The following is an 18,506-nucleotide window of genomic DNA, read 5'->3' on the forward strand; positions in this document are numbered from 1 at the left end:
GTAGGGAGGAGGAGCGAGGCTCCGCTCAGGTTTCAGCAGCGCCACATCACCTCGTCTCCTCTTAGCCCAGGCGTACCCACGACGATGGCGTCAGCCTCCGAGTGCGGCTGAAGCGTGTGGCCCCAGGAGCCGGGCATTCTTGGGAAAAGAGTGAGTGGCAGAATTGTTGGGTTTTGGCCAATGTGCTGCTGAGGTTATGCATTGATATTTCGTTTTCTTTATTGGAGCGGACCAAGAAACAACAGGAAGTTGTTTAACAACAGTGCCAGCAGGACCTTCCCAGCTGTCGAGGCAGCCTTCCCTTGCACCTGACACAGACCGGCATCCCCAGATGCCTGAGAGATAAGTAGAGGGCTACGACCCACAGAGGGGATGAAACCAGGGCGCAGTGCAGGGACCCACTGGGAGGGGTTTCTGAGTCCGCTTTGGAGACGGGGGTGTCCACGAAGTGGCCCCTTAGGCTTGGGGGGGAAATAAAAGCAAAGTCTCACTTTTAATCACAGTGCTGAGGTGCGCAGGGCAGAGCAGTCCCGGTGTGTATTGTGTCATTTGTCTATTGTGTGTTCTGTGTGGTTGGATGTGTCATGTCCTTTACCTTAGGCCTTTGAGGAGCCTAGCAGAAACCCTGGCATCATTGTTAGCATCTGTAATCTCTGCATTCCTTGGCCTGGTACCCAGGCCATTGACCTTTTGACTCGGGAGCTCCGACAGGCATCAGAATTGCATCTCTCTTTGGAAGCATCCAGTCAGGTGGCTTTTCAGGTCTTGTTCTGAGCTGCACGGACAGCCGTGCTCCTCAATGCTCCATTTCAACGGATTAGGCTTTGTAAGAATGCGAGGTTAGGGAGAGGATTCTGACCGTAGGATTCCTGGGTATCCATCTTTGCAGTTCTTGGAATAAATCCTTCAGCCAGCATCTTCCTCCAGGGTTCTCTGAGCCTCATCAGTTTGCCATCTGTCTCACCTCGGTCATCTCCTTTTGCATTCTCTCAGTCCTTGCAGCCACTTTCCTTGCCAGGAGCTTTCTGTCCCTGTTGTGTCCCCCCTGTCTGTCACGTCCTGTCCCGTGTCACGGGTGTCAGCACACACATTTGTGCCGGAGCTGCTCTGCCCTGCCGCATAGCCTGGTGCAATAGGGGAAGTCCCTGGGAGTTTGTAATGTGAGCTGTAGTTGGACTCTAGATGGGATTTGTAGATGGACACAAGATGTCTGGAGCTCCTAAGTTATCCTGCAACAGTTTGAGTCTTGTCCTAACCTTTTTTTCAGATTCAGATGGATTAAATGTGTGCCAGAGGGCCCCATCCCGGGTGAGAGGTTTCCCCCACGCAGGTGAGGCCCCGTTTGTCTCTGCAGCAGAAGATGCCTCTGTTACAGCACTGTTCTTTGTCTTTCTTTTTAGGAAGCAAATGTGGATGCCAGCAGTCAAGGTGAGCAGTGGAGAGAAGTAGTTGTTATTGCTCAGGTCTCAATTTCTGGTGCAGCTCTAAGCTTCCATTCTCATTTGTGCGCTTTAGGCAATCCACTCGGAGTATGCCAAGCCCCCATCACCAACCGGCCGATGCTCCGACTTTCCTGCAAATGTGAGCCCTGTGGATGCATTACAGGACTTGGTGATGAAGCCCTGAACTTTTCTATTTAAAGGTGCCATCCAGGTGGCCTCCGGCAAGTGCTGAGGAGTTGTGGTGAGTCAGGGAAGTAGGGAGGAGGAGCGAGGGTCCACTCAGTTTTCAGCAATGCCACGTCCCCTCCTGTCCTCTTAACCCAGGCGTACCCCACGACGACGGCCTCGGCCTCCGAGCGCAGCCGGAGCGTGCGGCCCGAGGAGCCGGGCCTTCTTAGGAGAAGGGTGAGTAGCAGGCTTGTGGAGTTTTGGCCGATGTGGTGCCACGATCTGGCATTGATGTTTGGTTTCCTTTGATATAGCTGTCTAAGAGACACCAGCCCGGTGCCAGCAGGACCTTCCCAGCTGACGAGGTTTCCTTTCTTTGCACCTGAGACCGGCATCCCCAGATGTCTGAGAGAGAAGTAGAGGGCCACGACCCCCAGGGGGGATGAAAGCAGGGTGCTGGTTTGGGAATTACTGGGAGGGGGGGGGGTTTGAGTCCTCTTTGGCGGTGTGAGTAGGTTTGGAGGTGAGGAGTGTCCATGAAGTGGCCCCTTAGGCCCCATAAAAGCAAAATCTCACTTTTGATCCCAGTGCTGAGGTGAGCAGGGCAGAGCAGTCCCGGTGTGTATTGTGTCCCTTGTCTTTTGTGTATTATGTGTTGTTGGATATCTCATGTCTTTTATCATAGCCCTTTGAGGGCCCTGTCAGAAACCTTGGCACCAGTCTTAGCATCTGTACTCTCAGCGTTCCTTGCCCTGGCACCGATGCCATGGAACTTTTGACTCGGGAGCTCCGACAGGCATCAGAATTGCATCTCGCTTTGGAAGCATCCAGTCAGGTGGCTTTTCAGGTCTTGTTCTGAGCTGCACGGACAGCCGTGCTCCTCAATGCTCCATTTCAACGGATTAGGCTTTGTAAGAATGCGAGGTTAGGGAGAGGATTCTGACCGTAGGATTCCTGGGTATCCATCTTTGCAGTTCTTGGAATAAATCCTTCAGCCAGCATCTTCCTCCAGGGTTCTCTGAGCCTCATCAGTTTGCCATCTGTCTCACCTCGGTCATCTCCTTTTGCATTCTCTCAGTCCTTGCAGCCACTTTCCTTGCCAGGAGCTTTCTGTCCCTGTTGTGTCCCCCCTGTCTGTCACGTCCTGTCCCGTGTCACGGGTGTCAGCACACACATTTGTGCCGGAGCTGCTCTGCCCTGCCGCATAGCCTGGTGCAGTAGGAGAAGTCCCTGGGAGTTTGTAATGTGGGGTGTTGTGGGATCTCAGCACATCATTCCTGATGTTCAGAGATGCCAGGAGAACCCTTGGGGGGTCTCGAAAATCCTGGAATGTTGCCAAAAGTGTCTGGTGGCTTGATTTTGATCCATCCACAGAAATAACAAGAGTTTGAGGACAAGAGAATCACTTTAGAGTAAAAGGTGTAAAATAGACACATTTAGAGGGTGAAATATAGATTTTAAGGTTTTTTAGGTACAGGGGGGTTATGGAGACAAGATGGAGGGATCAGGGCGTGTCTTGTCCTTCTTCTTCCTTCTTCTTGTCCTCCATCTCCTGTGGTGATGTTGGCATTTGGGGATTGGTTTATGGTGAAGGTGCACTTGCCAACATGGGTGAAAAGCATTGGGAAATAAAGGTAAATATTGTGTACGTAGATATTAGTATAAAAAGACATGACCGCCCCGTGGGTGGTCAGAGAGTGCCTGTGACTGCTTGCAGATCAGACCTCTGTTGGGCAGACAGAAAATTTTGTAGATAAGAAATAATAAACAACCCGAAGACCGAAAAGCTGAAGAGTCCAGACTCGTCCTTTAAAACGCGTGCCACCCAAGAACCACACTACCCGTGTCGGGGCAGAGACAGACAGCCGAACCCGACAGGGTGTAGTTGGACTCTAGATGGGATTTGTAGATGGACACAAGATGTCTGGAGCTCCTAAGTTGTCTCTGTTTCTCTGCGAGCCTCTCAGGAACCCTGGGCCAGTCCCGAGTCGGCAGACACCGGGGGGAGCAGCCCCAACACAGCCGACAGCAGGGAGACACTCTCTTTGCCCTGAGGGTGCTGAGGGCACCTTGGCTGGGGGGAGACACTCTCTGTGTGTGCCCCGAGGGTACTGAGGGCACCTGGGCTGGCAGGGAGACACTCTCTTTGCCCTGAGGGTGCTGAGGGCACCTGGGCTGGGGGGAGACACTCTCTTTGCCCTGAGGGTGCTGAGGGCACCTGGGCTGGGGGGAGACACTCTCTGTGTGTGCCCCGAGGGTGCTGAGGGCACCTGGGCTGGGCCCCTATGCAGCACAAGAGACACCAGAGACAGCAGTAGAAGATAAAGGGCCGACTCTTAGCAGGGGTTAATCCAAGGTTTTATTAGGAGTCCCAAAGGAGCTCCTGCACCTCAGGGGCCTCCTGCCGAGAGCCCCGGGAGATGTGTCAAGGTCACATTTAAAGGGAGGTGGAAACCGACAGTAGATAACATCTTACCAACCATTAAGTGACCCTAAGGGATGGATGCTGGGGGATCCAGACATACAGGACAGCGTATGGGGCAAGGCTTGGGGGGCTGACCCCTGGCCTCTGGCTCATCACTCGACGACTTGGACCGAAACTTCTGCATGGAGGGGATGGGAGGCTGAGTGATTGACAGAGAGGCAGGGTGGGGGTTTGGGGATGATCTCATCCCGGGAAAGGGATAACACAGGTAGAAGGAGGGGGGTACAGTCTGGGATAAACCATTTGGGAAAAATATGGGAATACAAAACAAAACTACTTCAAAGTATTACAAAGTATAAAAATGCACTACAACAGCTATGAAATAGATTTTATGTTTACTCAAGCTTCTAAAGTCAGTCCACGTTAGGACATCTGTAAGGCAGGAGTAAGAGTAGCCCACTTACTGAAATGCAGTGACTGAGAGAGCAATGACTCTGTCCAGGCTACTGATTTCCGAGTCCTCCATTAGAGCCTGCTTTCCTTTCGCAGTTCTGTCCTCCGTGGTGATGCTGCATTGCTGTGGCAAATAAAGCCTCTGGTATTGCAGAGCTGTGAGCAGCCACTTAGACCAAGAACAAAGCTTTAATCTTCACGTTTTGGTAGTCATCCTCTGCAGTGCTGCATTTTGGGAATAGAGAACGGGTTTGTGCTATTTTTAGGTGCATGGAATTACAGTAACATAAATGTCTTCTTTTCAATTTAATGTGCTGTTAGCTAGTGGTTGGTTTGATAGTTCTGTGCTTGCTACAAATCTCTGTGTGTTAGGGGGTGAGCAGTAAGAACATGGAGTTTGGCACAAGCGTGAAGGAAATTAATGTGGGTTTTTTGACTTCATAAAGGAGAACAAGTGTATTGATCAATAAGCAGCAAGTCAAATCCGAAACAGAAGAGTGCTCTATGCTATGTAAGTGGCTCATATTGTATATTCCAGGTGATGCAGTCGCAGACAAACAAATTGAATAGATATTGGCAATGTAATGTTGAAAATTTTGGGAGTATATCCAGTCAATTCCTAAAATATTGCTGCAGTTTAAATGTTGTGAGGGACATGATCAGCAGACTGTTTCTTTTTAATTCTTGTTTGTCTGAAAACCTGCAAGAATCAGGATTTTTCTGTGATATTCTCGGTTCATGCAGAGTTCATTGATTCAAAGGTACATGGCATGCAGAGTCCTGCAAGGCCTGAGAAACAGCTGCATCACACCTGGTGGATGTCCAAGAGTCTGCACAAACAGGGATGAACTTTAGGATGAACTTGTAATTGATGAGCTCTGTTGTTCTGTCAGCTCAAGAGAGCACGCACCCCCCTCCTTTCCAAGGATGAATATTTAATATGGCTCACAAAGTGTGCTTGCTTTTAATTTTCTGTGCCATTACCCATTCCAGCATGCTGCTTGTTCAGATCTGTTGGAGGTGAGCAGCTCCCAGAGTGAAAGGCTGATTTCTCAGATTCTCAAACTGCCTGGGGCTCAATGGCAGGACACCCCCAAATTCACTTGAGAATGTATCTCAGGTTGTCCAAATGCTTCCTGCACTCGGGCAGGTTTGGTGCTGTGACTGCTTCCCTGGGGAACCCGTTCCTCAGGAGAAGTTAAATGGCTTGCTAGGGTTTTCACAGTCAGCATTGAGCTTTAATGCAGATTTGATAATGCCCAGTACAGCATAATAGCCACAGGAGCATTATTCTGCATCAGAGCAAAGACATTCCTGGATTTGTGGAGAGATCCAGAATAAAGGGAATTTATTGTCCCAAAGGGAATTCTGAGCGATACCATAATGTAAATAGAACATAGGAATGCTAATAAAGAATGAAGTGAACATTGCTTTCAGTTAATAATAATTGTGAACACAATATTTATACTCCACATATTGTATTTTCTCATGCAGTGGTCTTCAAACCAGAGAGATAACAGCTGTTGATCTAAGAGTTATTATACTTTAATTAGGAATGATTCTTCTCTAGAGCTTTTACTTGTCTTTGTTCTAAGAGCGAAAGTTGTTGAACTTTTTAGTCAAGACAGAAACCAGTTGTCAAAGTTTAGAAAGAAAAATGGAAAGAGAAAAATAATGCCTTTTACTCTTAGTTCTCTTTTTTTCTTGCAATATTGGTAGAGAATATTCATGGAAAATACTTAGGCTTTTTATTTTTTTTCCTGGAAATATAAGACAGGTGCCTTGTTTTTTGTTACAGTAAAATAATATACTCTTATGTAGCTATGAAACTTCATTTTGTGGCTTGTTACTGGTAAACAGTGCCAGGATTCTGATGGCAGTCATGTAGGCTAAATAGTTATATCTGAAATTTTTTTATTGCTAAATACTTCATGGTCCTTCTCCTTTTTGTTTGCCTCCTTTTAGACTGACTATTTGAGAGTTCTGAGTAGCCGTGTGAAGGCTACTCCTGTTTTACTGAAAGTGTGGTATTGGCATTCTCTGAACAAAGAGAGATTTAATTCTCTCTCCCAGGATTTTTCCTGGGGAAGGCAGTGAGAAACCTCAGAGAAGAAGAGAAAACAATTCTTATCTCTACTTGCTGCTCCTGTTTGGAACATGTGGAATGTGTCATGGAGATGGTTTACCAGAAGTGATTTGTGAGCTGGACACCAGCGAGGGTTGTTTGGATTGATTGGCCAATTGGGGCAAAGCTGTGTTGTGACTGTCTCCAGAGAGTCATGTGTTTTTCTTTAGTAGTATTTGGTATCTCTTTAGTGTAGTTTTAATATGGTATTAGTGTAATATAATACAGCTTAATAAAGCTTAATAAAGCATTTGTTCAGCCTTCTGGAATCATGGAGTCAGAGCACATCATTCCCCGGATGGGGGTCGCTCATCTACAACAGAAAGCGCGGATTTTTACACCTTGTCAAGCTGACATCTCTTGCTGATGCCCGATTCTTGCCCTTCTACAGAGGAGCTCAAGGAGAAGCTGCAGCAGTATGTTGATGAGGTGAATGCCCACAAGCCAGGTTTCATCGAGGTTGTCCGGCACAGCAGGCAGGAGGGGCTGATCCGCTCCCGAGTCAGCGGCTGGAGAGCAGCCACAGCACCAGTCGTCACTCTCTTCGATGCCCATGTGGAATTCAACGTGGGTTGGTATGTGCCCCTTCCATTCTCTCACCCAGGGACCTTTTCCAAGCACTGGTGGTAAATTACTGACGTGCATTTAGAGGGTGAGTTAGAATTTTGAGCTTTTTAATGAAAATTCAGACATAATCATGGACACAAGCAGGAAAAATGTGTTTGTGCTGTGTAATATGATCTAGATACATTTTTATGGTTTGAGTAATCTGCTGATCTAATTACAAGGTAGTTAAATCATATTAGAAAACTGCACATTAAAAATCTGCTCCAGTAATGTAGCCCTTTGCCCATGAGGGTGAATGTATCTTCATTAAAAAATATTATGTTTCTTTTACATTCTGCAATGTAAACAAAGAAGCGCTATTTTGGTTATTTTGGCCACTCTGCAAAAGTAAACATAACTAAAATAATGTATTTTAACATGTTCAGTCTGGATTTAATATCTCCCTTGCTCCTTAAGTAAAAGTGAGGCAAAAAGGCAAGAGCTTCTCTCTCTAGGATAGATCTATTATTAACTCTGCTCCTGATGTCCTTGGTAGTGTTGAGAGCCTGAAGTTATCATTACTTGGTAGCAAGGATATAAATGCTCTATGATATGCAGATACTCATTTCTTCCATCCACCAGCTCAAATCAAGGTTAACAACAGAGCGTCCTAGAGAATATGTTGCCGTGTATTATTTTGGGGCAGAAAGGGCTCTGAATGGGTAACAGCTTTAGACTTTGCTCCTTCTGAAAAATACAGCATTAGCTGCTATATTGTTTATTTGGTGGTGGACTAAATACTCTTTAAGGGCTCCTTCCAAACCAAACTACTCCATGATTTCCATCAGTGCTATGCTTGCATTGGTATAATCTTAACAGTGTATTTCATTTTTTTAGGGCTGAACCAGTGCTCACCAGGATAAAAGAAAACAGAAAAAGAGTAATTTCTCCATCATTCGATAGCATTAAGTACGATAATTTTGAAATAGAGGAGTATCCCCTCTCAGCACAAGGCTTTGACTGGGAGCTGTGGTGCAGGTATCTGAACCCTCCTAAGTCCTGGTGGAAACTGGAGAACACAACTGCTCCAATAAGGTAATAAATAACTAAATTACAGTGTCTAAAAGCTCTCCTGGGTGTGACAGGGGGCAAGTGGGCTCAGCTGTGTGATAGGTTTTACTGACTGTAAACTTCAAATACTTAAATGTCCTTGATGCCTACACAGTCATCAAGAAAACTCCTGTTTTCAGTAGATGTTTTTAAAGGAAACTTTCGTTTTCAGTAGATCTTTTTAAACAGGTTTCCTGCCCAAGTGGAATGGTAGGCAGGGCTGCTCAGCAGCACTCCATTCTCCAAATGTCTTGCCTGCTAATTTAGTGCTTACAGGCCAGAAATGGAATTTTCTTTGCAGTTACATTGCATAAGCAGAGCTGACCTGACAGCTGTATTCTCTATAGTGTTGTCACATAGGTGCACAGCTGTGCTGTGTGCCAGGAGTTAATGTCTGGTCACTGACACTGTGAGCAAAGGCTGTATTGGGTCCTTGCTTTGGGACAGTCTGGGTCTGTACTTTGTTCCCATGTCCAGAGTGTTGTCAGACTGGTACAGAACAATACCTTTGTCTCAGGGAGGGGAGTAGTACCCTCTGAACCCACTGAGCAGCTCTGCTGAGAGTACAGGCCTTGCTTGTAGGCACACATTCATTCCAAGGAGGGCACTGGTACCTGCGCTCCAGCTCCCTGCAGAAAGAAAGTGTGAATGCTGTTCTTACCTCCTGAAAGCAGAACCTCAAACAGCACTGGCAGCTGTTTTTCATCCAGCAGCTATCTTTGCAGGCAGGCACTTTTCTCAGGTTCCGTCAGTTTAACACACTCTGAACTGCACTGACCTATGAACAGAACCTAGAATTGGAAAGCAGGAGATAAAAATTAACAGGTTTGCCAAAGACAAACGTAAAAAGGGGTTAATTTCCACAGCATTAGAAATAGTTATTGCTGTTAATGAACTCTGTTGACACGATAAAAATGTTCCTGTGAAGACAGGTTGAGAGAGTTTGGGTTGTCCAGCCTGGAGAAGAAAAGGCTCCAGGGAGATTTACAGCACCTTCCAGTACCTAAATGGTGATTCCAAGAAAACTGGTAAGGGACAAAAGTAGGTAGTGATAGGGCAAGAGGGAACAGCTCTAAAGTGACAGAAGGCAGGGTTATGTTAGATATTGAGATGAAATTCTCTCTGTGAGTGTGGTGAGGCACTGGAACAGGTTGCCAGGGAGGTTATGGATGTCCGTTCATGGAGGTGTTCAAAGCCAGGCTGAATGGGGCTCTGAGCAACCTCATCTGTTTGAAGATGTACCTGCTCATGGCTGGGGTTTGGAATGAGATGATCTTTAAAGTCCTTTCCAGCCCAAGCCATTCTATGATCCTGGGATTAATTATAGGGAGTAACCATTATGATTTTTAAAATTAAAAGTAGTGAAACACAAAGTAATGAGCGAATACACTTTTCCATTTTACCCCCAAACTCTGTTCCATATGAGGACTGGGCAGTGCGTGTACTTTATGAATTTCAGGTTTGTTCCCTAGCTCTTTCCCTGGCACATTTTTTAATTCAGTGCAATATGCTGCATGTGTGTGTTGGATAATTAAAACAAACACACCAACAAACAAAGCCATGTGTCTTGATGGATGGTTTCTATCGTGCCTCCATTATTCTTTTAGAATTATAGCAAAGGGAAGCAGATGCACTGAGAAACACTTAAAAACAACAACAAAGGCAAAAGGACCTTATCATAAAAGAAGCATAAGTTTTGTATTGATGTTAACTGCTGTTTTCTTCATGAATAAATACATCAAAGATGGTCTTTCATTGTTATAAAACGGGTACTATAGCATTTGGAGGCATTAATATATAGATTTCTGTAGAACTGTACAATTTGTGATTAAGACAGCCTATGATCTGTTTGAAAGCAGATGTGTCCACTAGCTGTAGCTTGAGTGTTCTCCATAAAAGCAGGGTGATTTCTCCTGTACTGCTAATTAATATCTTGTCATTACCAGAGTGCCAGCATAATAATCTGAAAACACATATTTATTTCTTGCAATTGTGGATTATAAGGTAGGAGAAAAATGAAAAGGCTAAATGACTCTGTATCCTTCTCTACTCATAAGGTGAAATTGTACCCTCTGTGGCTGAACTCTTACCTGACTAAAATTTGCTCTGTGTAGTAAAAATTGGTTGGTTCCCACCATGACATAAGTAGAGTTTACTGATCCAGTAAAGCGATGTGGTTTGTTTAGGTTTGGCTCAGGATAATGGACTAATGTTATGCTGGTAAAGGCAGGCTTTGCTTGATTCTGTATTAAAAAAAATTTATCTGGATGGTCCTATTCAAGAAATAATCTCTTTCTTTAGGTAAGCTTACAGACACAAGTTTTTAGCTCTAGCTGAACCTGGCTTCTGGCTAAACACACAGAACTGCACATCATTTGCAATTGTCACAGACAAGAGCCTTGAGGACTTAGCAAGGGCAGAGACTACACTGGCTGGTGCCCCAGAAACAAAACTGGGGCACCTGGATCTCACACTACTAGCGCTGAAATCCTTACTGCTCTGGTGAGTATTTATGTCCAATAATTTGTCTCTAATTTCTTTCAATGGTGCTCATTTCACTTTAGAATTAGGAATGTCAGAAGGCAAGGCTCAATAAAGCTCTTTGAGAAATACTTTCTTAAGAATCTGTTTTGCTGCATCATTTTACCTAGCAATGATAAATACAATCTGTGCCTGAAAAATAAAATTCTTCATAATTTATCTGCTAATTTTGGTTGCTGATGATTTATTCTTCCAGAAGTCCTGCACTGATTGGATGCTTCATAGTAGACAGAGAATACTTCCAAGAGATTGGATTGCTGGATGAAGGCATGGAAGTATATGGAGGAGAGAATGTGGAGCTTGGAATCAGGGTAAGTAAGGAAAACAATTAGCCCATACTGGTGGCTTACATTTAAAATATAGCTTACTTCTTATTGCAGAGGGGGAAAGCAGTCCAAACCATGGATGATGGCATGAAAAGGAGATCCACAGCTCTGCAGACATGTACATTTATTTGAGGAGAGAGGAGGGAAAAAAGAGCAATAGCTCTCTTTACAGAACTTAATCTGGGACAAGAGTAGATGTGTAGAATTTAGGATTGTTCTTTCAACAGAGTTTTGCAGAGTTGATAGCTAAATTTCCCTGCTTACCTGTGGTCCCAGACTCAGTAAGAAAAGTTTCTCGCAGGTGTGATGAGAAAAACCTTTCTAGTTTATTTGGTTTATTTGAATTAGGAAAATCACTGTGGAGCAAAGTAGAATATAGGGGCATTTATGCTGCCTTCCAGACATAAGGGAATTAAGGTATTCATAATGTGAATATATTGTGAGTGCATATGTTTTCTTTTTCCATTGTACACTCTTCACCTGTTTACTATAATGCAGTATTGTGTGTGATTTGTGTACTTCTTTCTGTATCTCTTCACAGTTAAACACCTTTCTGTTCTCTTTGAGAATCTCTCAGGTTTTTGATAAGAGTGGAATTCCTAGGTAGATAATGGTAGTGAAAAATGGGGTGGTGTGTTATAAAACTAAATTCTGAGCCCTGCTAGGAAATGTAAGGGAGAGGTAACATTGTGTTTTGAGCCTTTTAGCTGCCAGAATATAAGCATACCGTTGTACAATAGCAAAAAAAGGGGAACTTACTGTAAGAATATATAATTATTTCCTGAGACAGCAAGATATAACAAAAAATACTCATTTTTTATTTCGGGTTACTTGAAATTCTTTTTCTTCTGCCTGTTAGAGATAAAGAGGTTTTTCAGCCAGAGTGAAGCACGGACCCTCTTTCAGCTTTCTCTCTCCCTCTTTCACTTTTTTAAGGAAAGGGAGAGAGAAATGCAAGACTGCTTCTTTAATAACATTGTTCTTCTCACTGTAAGGGCCAGAGAGCTGCCTTCTGCTCCCAAAAACTTATTTTGCAGCTCAGTGTTGCAATGAGTTGAAAATTACCATCACTTTGATTTTTCTGTTCTTTTTCCAACTGACAAAACATTATTGTTTCCTCGTGAGTGCAAGGAGTTGTCTCTTGGTTTGCATCATGAGATGTATCCTGTCTGGGCTGCAGCACTTAGCCTTGGAGGAGTTGATGTTGGTATGTTGGTAGACAAGGCCAGAGAGACACAATCTCTGCATAATTGAAATTTTGGAGTATGCTGGATCACTGAAATAAGGCCTGACACTGCTCTGATTTCCTTATGGCTTTTTCTCTGTCTCCAGGGAAGCAGTGCCTGACCTACATAAAATACTCTCATCTGTAACAGATTGTAGTGTGCAAGGTAACATAATACATGCTTCCTTATCTGAATTTATGCTGGCTTGGATCTGCCTGTATGAAAGCAAATTACAGAGCTGTAATAAATTACAGATTGTTTAACAGTTTATTAATGCTCTTCTCACAATCCTCAGTGTGTCTGAGATCATACAAGGGTGAGACTCAGTGAGGGGAGACCTCAGTGTGGTCTTCAATATCCTCACCAAGGGAGGTAGAGGTGCAGGCACTGATCTCTTCACTCGGGTGGCCAGGGGCAGGACCCAAGGGAACGGCCTCCAGTTGTGTCACAGAAGGTTTAGGTTGGATATCAGGAAAAGGTTTTTCACTCACAGGGGTGGTTGGGCGCTGGAACATCTCTACAGTACTTGTGGTGCTTTCAGCTGTGGGGCTGCTGATGAATGCCTTAATCAAAATAGTCATTGTTCTACAAAAACGACATTGTAATTACAGTATTAGTGCAATGAATAATGTTTGCCTTTTAAAATGCTGCTCTCCAATCTGTGACTATGTAGGCTCACTGCACCTCCTCTTTCATTGTCATTTTCCTTTTTTAAAAGAAGTATCTAGATTTTTTTACTATTCTGCTGTGTGAAAAGCATTATCATTCAGGATAATGGACAAGCAGACACTGTCTGTCCAAAATGGCCTGCTAGGGAAATTTTATGCAAAAGCTTGTAAGAGCAAACATCTAGAGGAACTGGAGAGTTTATTTTTGACTGCAGAAATAGCACATGTTAGAATCATTTGAGCTACCTGTTTATCTTAAACACAGTGGGTAGAACATGGTCCCATGTCCATATATCACTGATTTTGTTCCAGAGGATGTAAAACTTCTGTGAGGAATTAGACCCTGACAAATGGAGACTTTTCCCACTATCCTCACCCAGGAGTTATGTTTGTCACCTCATCATCTGCACAAATATCTAGTTATTTATGTTATAGGAGTGCAAGAAAATCACCAACTATTGGAAACTGTATTTGAAGGATCCATTGCTGGCAAACCATTACAAGCCACAGAGAGCAGGACTTTGGAGGATTGTTCTCTTGATTCTGAATTTGCTTCAGAGCTGCTACTCAGCTCTGTTGGTCTCTGATTTGGAATACTGTTTTAACTACTAAGATTTTTACCCTTGTCTATGGATTTGTAACAGCATTTGTAAAATACTAAACATATATTATTAAATAAATATTAATAGAAATCTTTTGCCTTGAGCTAGAAGCTGGCAGATGAGTTCAAAACACGAATGGATTTGATTCTTAGAAGAAACTCTTTACTCTTCAACCAAATGTTTTCTTGTAAATCTGTTTATTTGCCTCATAAGACAAAAAAGGCAGGCTGGTTGATGCAAGACTTAATAGAATCCTCTTTGAGCAGTTCAATCATTTTAACTGGGGTTTAGAAAGATTCATTTACTGTGAAGAAGCATCATATTTATAAAATCAAGTTAGAATGAGTGGTGCTTCTTTTTTGTTCAGTCATTCCCAATTGAATGGACTTAAGTGTGCTTTTAAATTACCAGGTTGCTTTAGAGGGCAGATTGGAATCACATTTTCATCCATGTGACCAAGCAGGAACTGTGTTGGTAACTGCCTTAAAAGAATGTGAGTGTAAGGCTGGTGTTTCTCAGTGTCATTTGGGCTCAGCTTCTGGCTTGGGCCTGCACAAGCAGTTCTTGTGGCCGTGGAAGACCCTACAAATCCTCTGCAATCAGTTGCATTCATTCAGCCAGATTCTGCTTTGCATGGTTCATGTCTGGTTTGCAGTAGGCTTCTTAAAGGCCTCTTCCAATTCCTACTGAAGTCAGAAGAAGATTTTCTATCAAAAGCAACCCTGTAGCAATTCTTTTGTCTTTTAAAGCAGCCTACATGCTTGATAAAGCTCTGGAATATCTGTTACAAGAAGTTATTTGTGCCACTTTTAGGGATGCCCTAACAAATACTCAGTGATCTGCCTCAGGTCCCAGACTAAGTCATCATCAGAGTCATGGGAATGCAAGCCCAGGCTTTGACTTAGAGTAATTCTGTGTGTCACAAAGACTTTGTGCTTGCAGATGAATTTGTGTTCTCTAGGATATAATGGCCCTCTTAAGTGGGTAAGAGGAAAATTTATTAGAAGGTAAAAGCTCTTTAAGGGATTGGGTCTTGTTCCAACTAAATGCTATATCAGGACTTTACATCGGCTGACCCAGGAGGAAAATTGCATTTATAGTTAGACTGAGTGTGGCGCACTACTTTTGTGTAGTATATTTCTGTAGTGAAATTGCTTCATTTCTTGCTAGTCTGGTGGTTTGTCTGCAGACCTTTTGTGAATCTCATGCTGTTTCTGATGGTGGAGAACTGGAGGAATGCAGTTAATGAATAGAGATGGAGAAATTAGTTACTTGAGCAAAAAATAGTCCTAGGGTTCTTTGGGGTATTTTCCATCCATGAAGGTCCCTCTGTGGCAAAGCAAGCAGATGTGAAGTCTGTCATGGCTCTCTCTGATCTATTGTTTTTGAATTCCAGAAGTTAATATTTGTTTGTTAGTTTTGGGCTGGGTCTTGGTTTGTTGTTTGTTTGGGGTTTATTAATGTGGTTTTGGGTCTTACCTATCTTGTCTTTTCTTTAACCTCCTCCCCACAACATGCTTCTGGGATCGTGATTTTTCACTGCTTCTTAGTTAAGTGAGTCTCTCCCATTTGGTGCCTAGAAACTGATGGCTGCTTACATGTTCCAGCCATTTCCAGTCCACAGTGTGTGTGTATCCTGATTGTTTCTCACCTGAGATCTTTCTTACAATATTGCCCTTGGGATAGTGTTCTTTTTGTTAATCACAGGCAAGTGAAGGTACTTACACTCGGCCCCAAATCTCCATATTTATGGGGAAACATTTCACCCTTTTCCTCTTTACCTGGAAGTTTCCAGCAATTTTACCTGTCGGTGTTCCTAACACAGGCCATAAATGACACGAAACTGGGACTATATTGCATGTAAATAGATGTCTGACTTAATTAAGGAAAGCCTTTGCACAGCTGTCCTGGCCATGGCTGGGGTGGAGATAATTTCGTTCCTAGAAGCTGGTACAGTGCTGTGTTTTGGGTTTAGGATGAGGATAATGTTAGACTGCACCAACAGTGTTCAAGCTCAAGTGAAGTTTCACAGCACATAGGCTACACTGGGTTACATTTTCTCCTTCTCCTTGCCATGCTCTTGTTCTAGTTCCTGCAGCAGCTCACCAGTGCTTTGGCCCTGCCAGCACAGTGGTCTGCCCCACACTGCTGCCTCTGAACACCTCTGCTTCAGTAAACTTTTATTGTCTTTCAAATACAGGGTTAATTGTAATGCTAATCAGTTAGTGATTTGCCCTGCTGCCTCACAAACTGTTTTGTTAGGCAGATTGACAGGCTGGCGTGCCAGTGTGATAAATATGGCCAGGAGACTCCTTTAAAAAGGCCTTTATTACCCGAGGGGTCGCGCACAGCGCCGCTGCTCCCACAGCACGATGCTGAGGAGGAGGAGGAGTGCAGCAGGAGGGTGCGTGCAGCTTTGTCTCTTGGCAGAGCTGGGGCTTCCACCCTCAAGAGAGTCCTTAGGAAGATGATGTTGGCTTGTAGTCCAGGGGTATCATCCAAGATGAGCACTATTAAAATTATGGTGGCAGGACGGAATCCGGCTCTGGTCAAGGGTGGGTGATTTAGTGTGGTTCTGGTGGGTTAAAGTCAGAGTTCATGTTGGTTGTTTTGAGAGGGTTCATATAGTTCCCACGGCCTCTCATTTAAATTCAGTCCAGATGCAAGGCCTCCTGGGAGCAGGGGAAGTGGTTCCTGACAGGAATGGATACAAATCTAAGGTGAGATGGAAAGGGGCACAAATACAGAGTATGACAGAGAGAGATACAAATACAGGGTAAAATGGTAACACAGAACAACAGCAACTCAAGGCAAGTCCTAGAACTCTAACATTCAATGTTTAACAACAGACCGACACTTCAAATTAAGACCCTATCAACGTCATTAACACCAACTAGCAATTACTTCTCTGAAAAAGAGCTCTCATCTCCAGGGTTTCATTTCTCACACCAAGAGGTAGAAGAAATGTCAGCAAAGGAACAAAGAAGATGAAGGGATTTTTCACCAAACTGCTGTGTTGTGGGACTGTTTGCATGGAGAGGGAGTAGTGGGCTGTGCCATGTGTGCCTGGTGTCCCTTTCTGTCCTTGTTGCTGGGCTTACCTCCCTTGCACTCCACTGAGCAATAGAGATCTTCCCCAAATATGCCTCAGGAAAATTAATCAAGATGTTCCCCATTTTCGCACTTGCAGCTATCATCACTTCTTGTAGTCTTAAAGCCATGTTTTTAGCTTGTTTTCAGTAAGAAGGCCAATATCCTTTGCCACTAGGGAATGATTTGCTCTCCAGAAAACATCCTCAGTACGTGATCACAAGTGCTGCTCAACAGTACAAGGTTGGTGATGTGTAAAGGCAAAGGGCTGAGAAGTCCAAAAATAGAAATAGCCTTAGTTGTTACTCTGAGGTAACTTTTAAATACTGCTTTTTCATATAATGATTTCTCTTTAAATTTGCATTAAAGCTTTAAATAGAGAGAAGTTTATTTTGCTTTTATCCATTTTGTGAAATTAAGAGGAGACAATTTCTAGATTGAAGCCTGAAAGAAAAAGATTGTAAAGATTGACCAAATGTTGCTTCTTACAAGATGTAGCCAATGATTTTCATAGCTCACACTTTCACCAAGACGAAAATAATTCCTTAGCAGTGCAAATGTGGCATAAGCACTTGCCTAGCACCCTGTGTAACCAGCAGTGGCTTATCTGTGTGCACAGGATTATTCCTGAGGTTAATTTTGTTTTGCAAAGTACCTCACTGTGTCAACAATTTGAATCCCAAGATGACACAGGCTAAAATTCTCTATTTACAGGATTGTAATTCCAACAGGTTAAAAAAAGAAAGGCTCTATTGAGAACAAAACAAGTAATTGCCATGCCTCCAAATTCTGCCAGTCATGACACTACTGAGTTTTTTGGCTTGCTCTGGTTTCAGTCACTCCTACATTGGAATAATTGTTTTTCCCTCTGTTCTTATGAATGCCTCAGCAGGTAATCTGCAGCTACAGCGCGTGTAATTATACATTACTAGTGAATCAGTTTTGTGGTTTTGCTATTTCTGGGGAGAGAACATTTTATTAGCTGCTCCCACAGGAAAGAAAAGTATTACAGCAGCAGCTAACATGGGCCATCACTATACCCTACAAGGAAGGATGAGGAGGCACTTGGAGATTTCTCACAACTGTTTTTTCACCAACTGTGCATGTGTAGTTGCACATTACCAACTGGGAAGTAATATAGATATATTTATGTTTTATGAGAGGAAAGTGTTATTTATAGTGGTATGGGAAATAGTAAAACAGTTTAACTCAATATACACTTACACATCAATGGACTCAGGTGAGATGCAAGTTAATTAGTGCATTATTAGCCTCATGTTTAATGCTCTCTGCACTTTCAAGTCATAGTGTAATTGCCATTGTACCTTCTTATATTCCAAGTCTTCACGGCCTAAGCTGGGAAGATTCCATATTTGTGGCTTTCCTCTAGTATTTAATTTCATTGAGATATTTTAATATTGCAAGACTGATTTAGTAATCTAACAAAGATTAGAGGAAGACCAGTGAGGGAGAGCAAGGGGTTATTGTGGTAGTACAGAAGTGAGTAGATGACTGAGATGGGTTCACCAGGATGGATGCAGCATGTTCAGGTCACAGGTGTGAAGGCCAGACACCTTTATGTGTGTGACAGCACCTTATGTTGTAAGGCAAGGCAGTGAGGCAAAAGACCAGCCTGGCTGAACAGGGAATTCTTCAGGAGCTCTTGCCTCAGTCTTTAATAGTACTGATAGAATTTGGGCTACTGTGCTGTGGAAAGGGACCTGGGGGTCCTGCCAATGGCAAACTGAATGTGGGTCAGCAGTGCCCTGCAGCCAGGAGGGCCA

At 43.6% G+C, this 18,506-nt stretch overlaps 1 protein-coding gene and 1 long non-coding RNA gene across 2 annotated transcripts in view; both read left to right on the forward strand.

Moving 5' to 3' along the window:
- The window catches only part of LOC136569556 (polypeptide N-acetylgalactosaminyltransferase 18-like), a 104,150-nt gene that overhangs the window by 1,172 nt on the left and 84,472 nt on the right, over positions 1–18,506 (forward strand). The window contains exons 4-7 of the mRNA XM_066569938.1: positions 66–150; positions 7,005–7,188; positions 8,057–8,254; positions 11,007–11,121. Coding sequence (XP_066426035.1) covers positions 66–150; positions 7,005–7,188; positions 8,057–8,254; positions 11,007–11,121 — 582 coding nt within the window. The remainder of the gene's footprint in view (positions 1–65; positions 151–7,004; positions 7,189–8,056; positions 8,255–11,006; positions 11,122–18,506) is intronic.
- On the forward strand, positions 1,736–3,396 carry LOC136569558 (uncharacterized). The gene is made up of 2 exons (XR_010785384.1): positions 1,736–1,847; positions 1,925–3,396. It is a non-coding gene; the product is annotated as an uncharacterized lncRNA (long non-coding RNA).

The sequence above is a fragment of the Molothrus aeneus genome, unplaced genomic scaffold, assembly GCF_037042795.1.
Source record: "Molothrus aeneus isolate 106 unplaced genomic scaffold, BPBGC_Maene_1.0 scaffold_112, whole genome shotgun sequence".
Lineage (NCBI taxonomy): Eukaryota > Metazoa > Chordata > Aves > Passeriformes > Icteridae > Molothrus > Molothrus aeneus.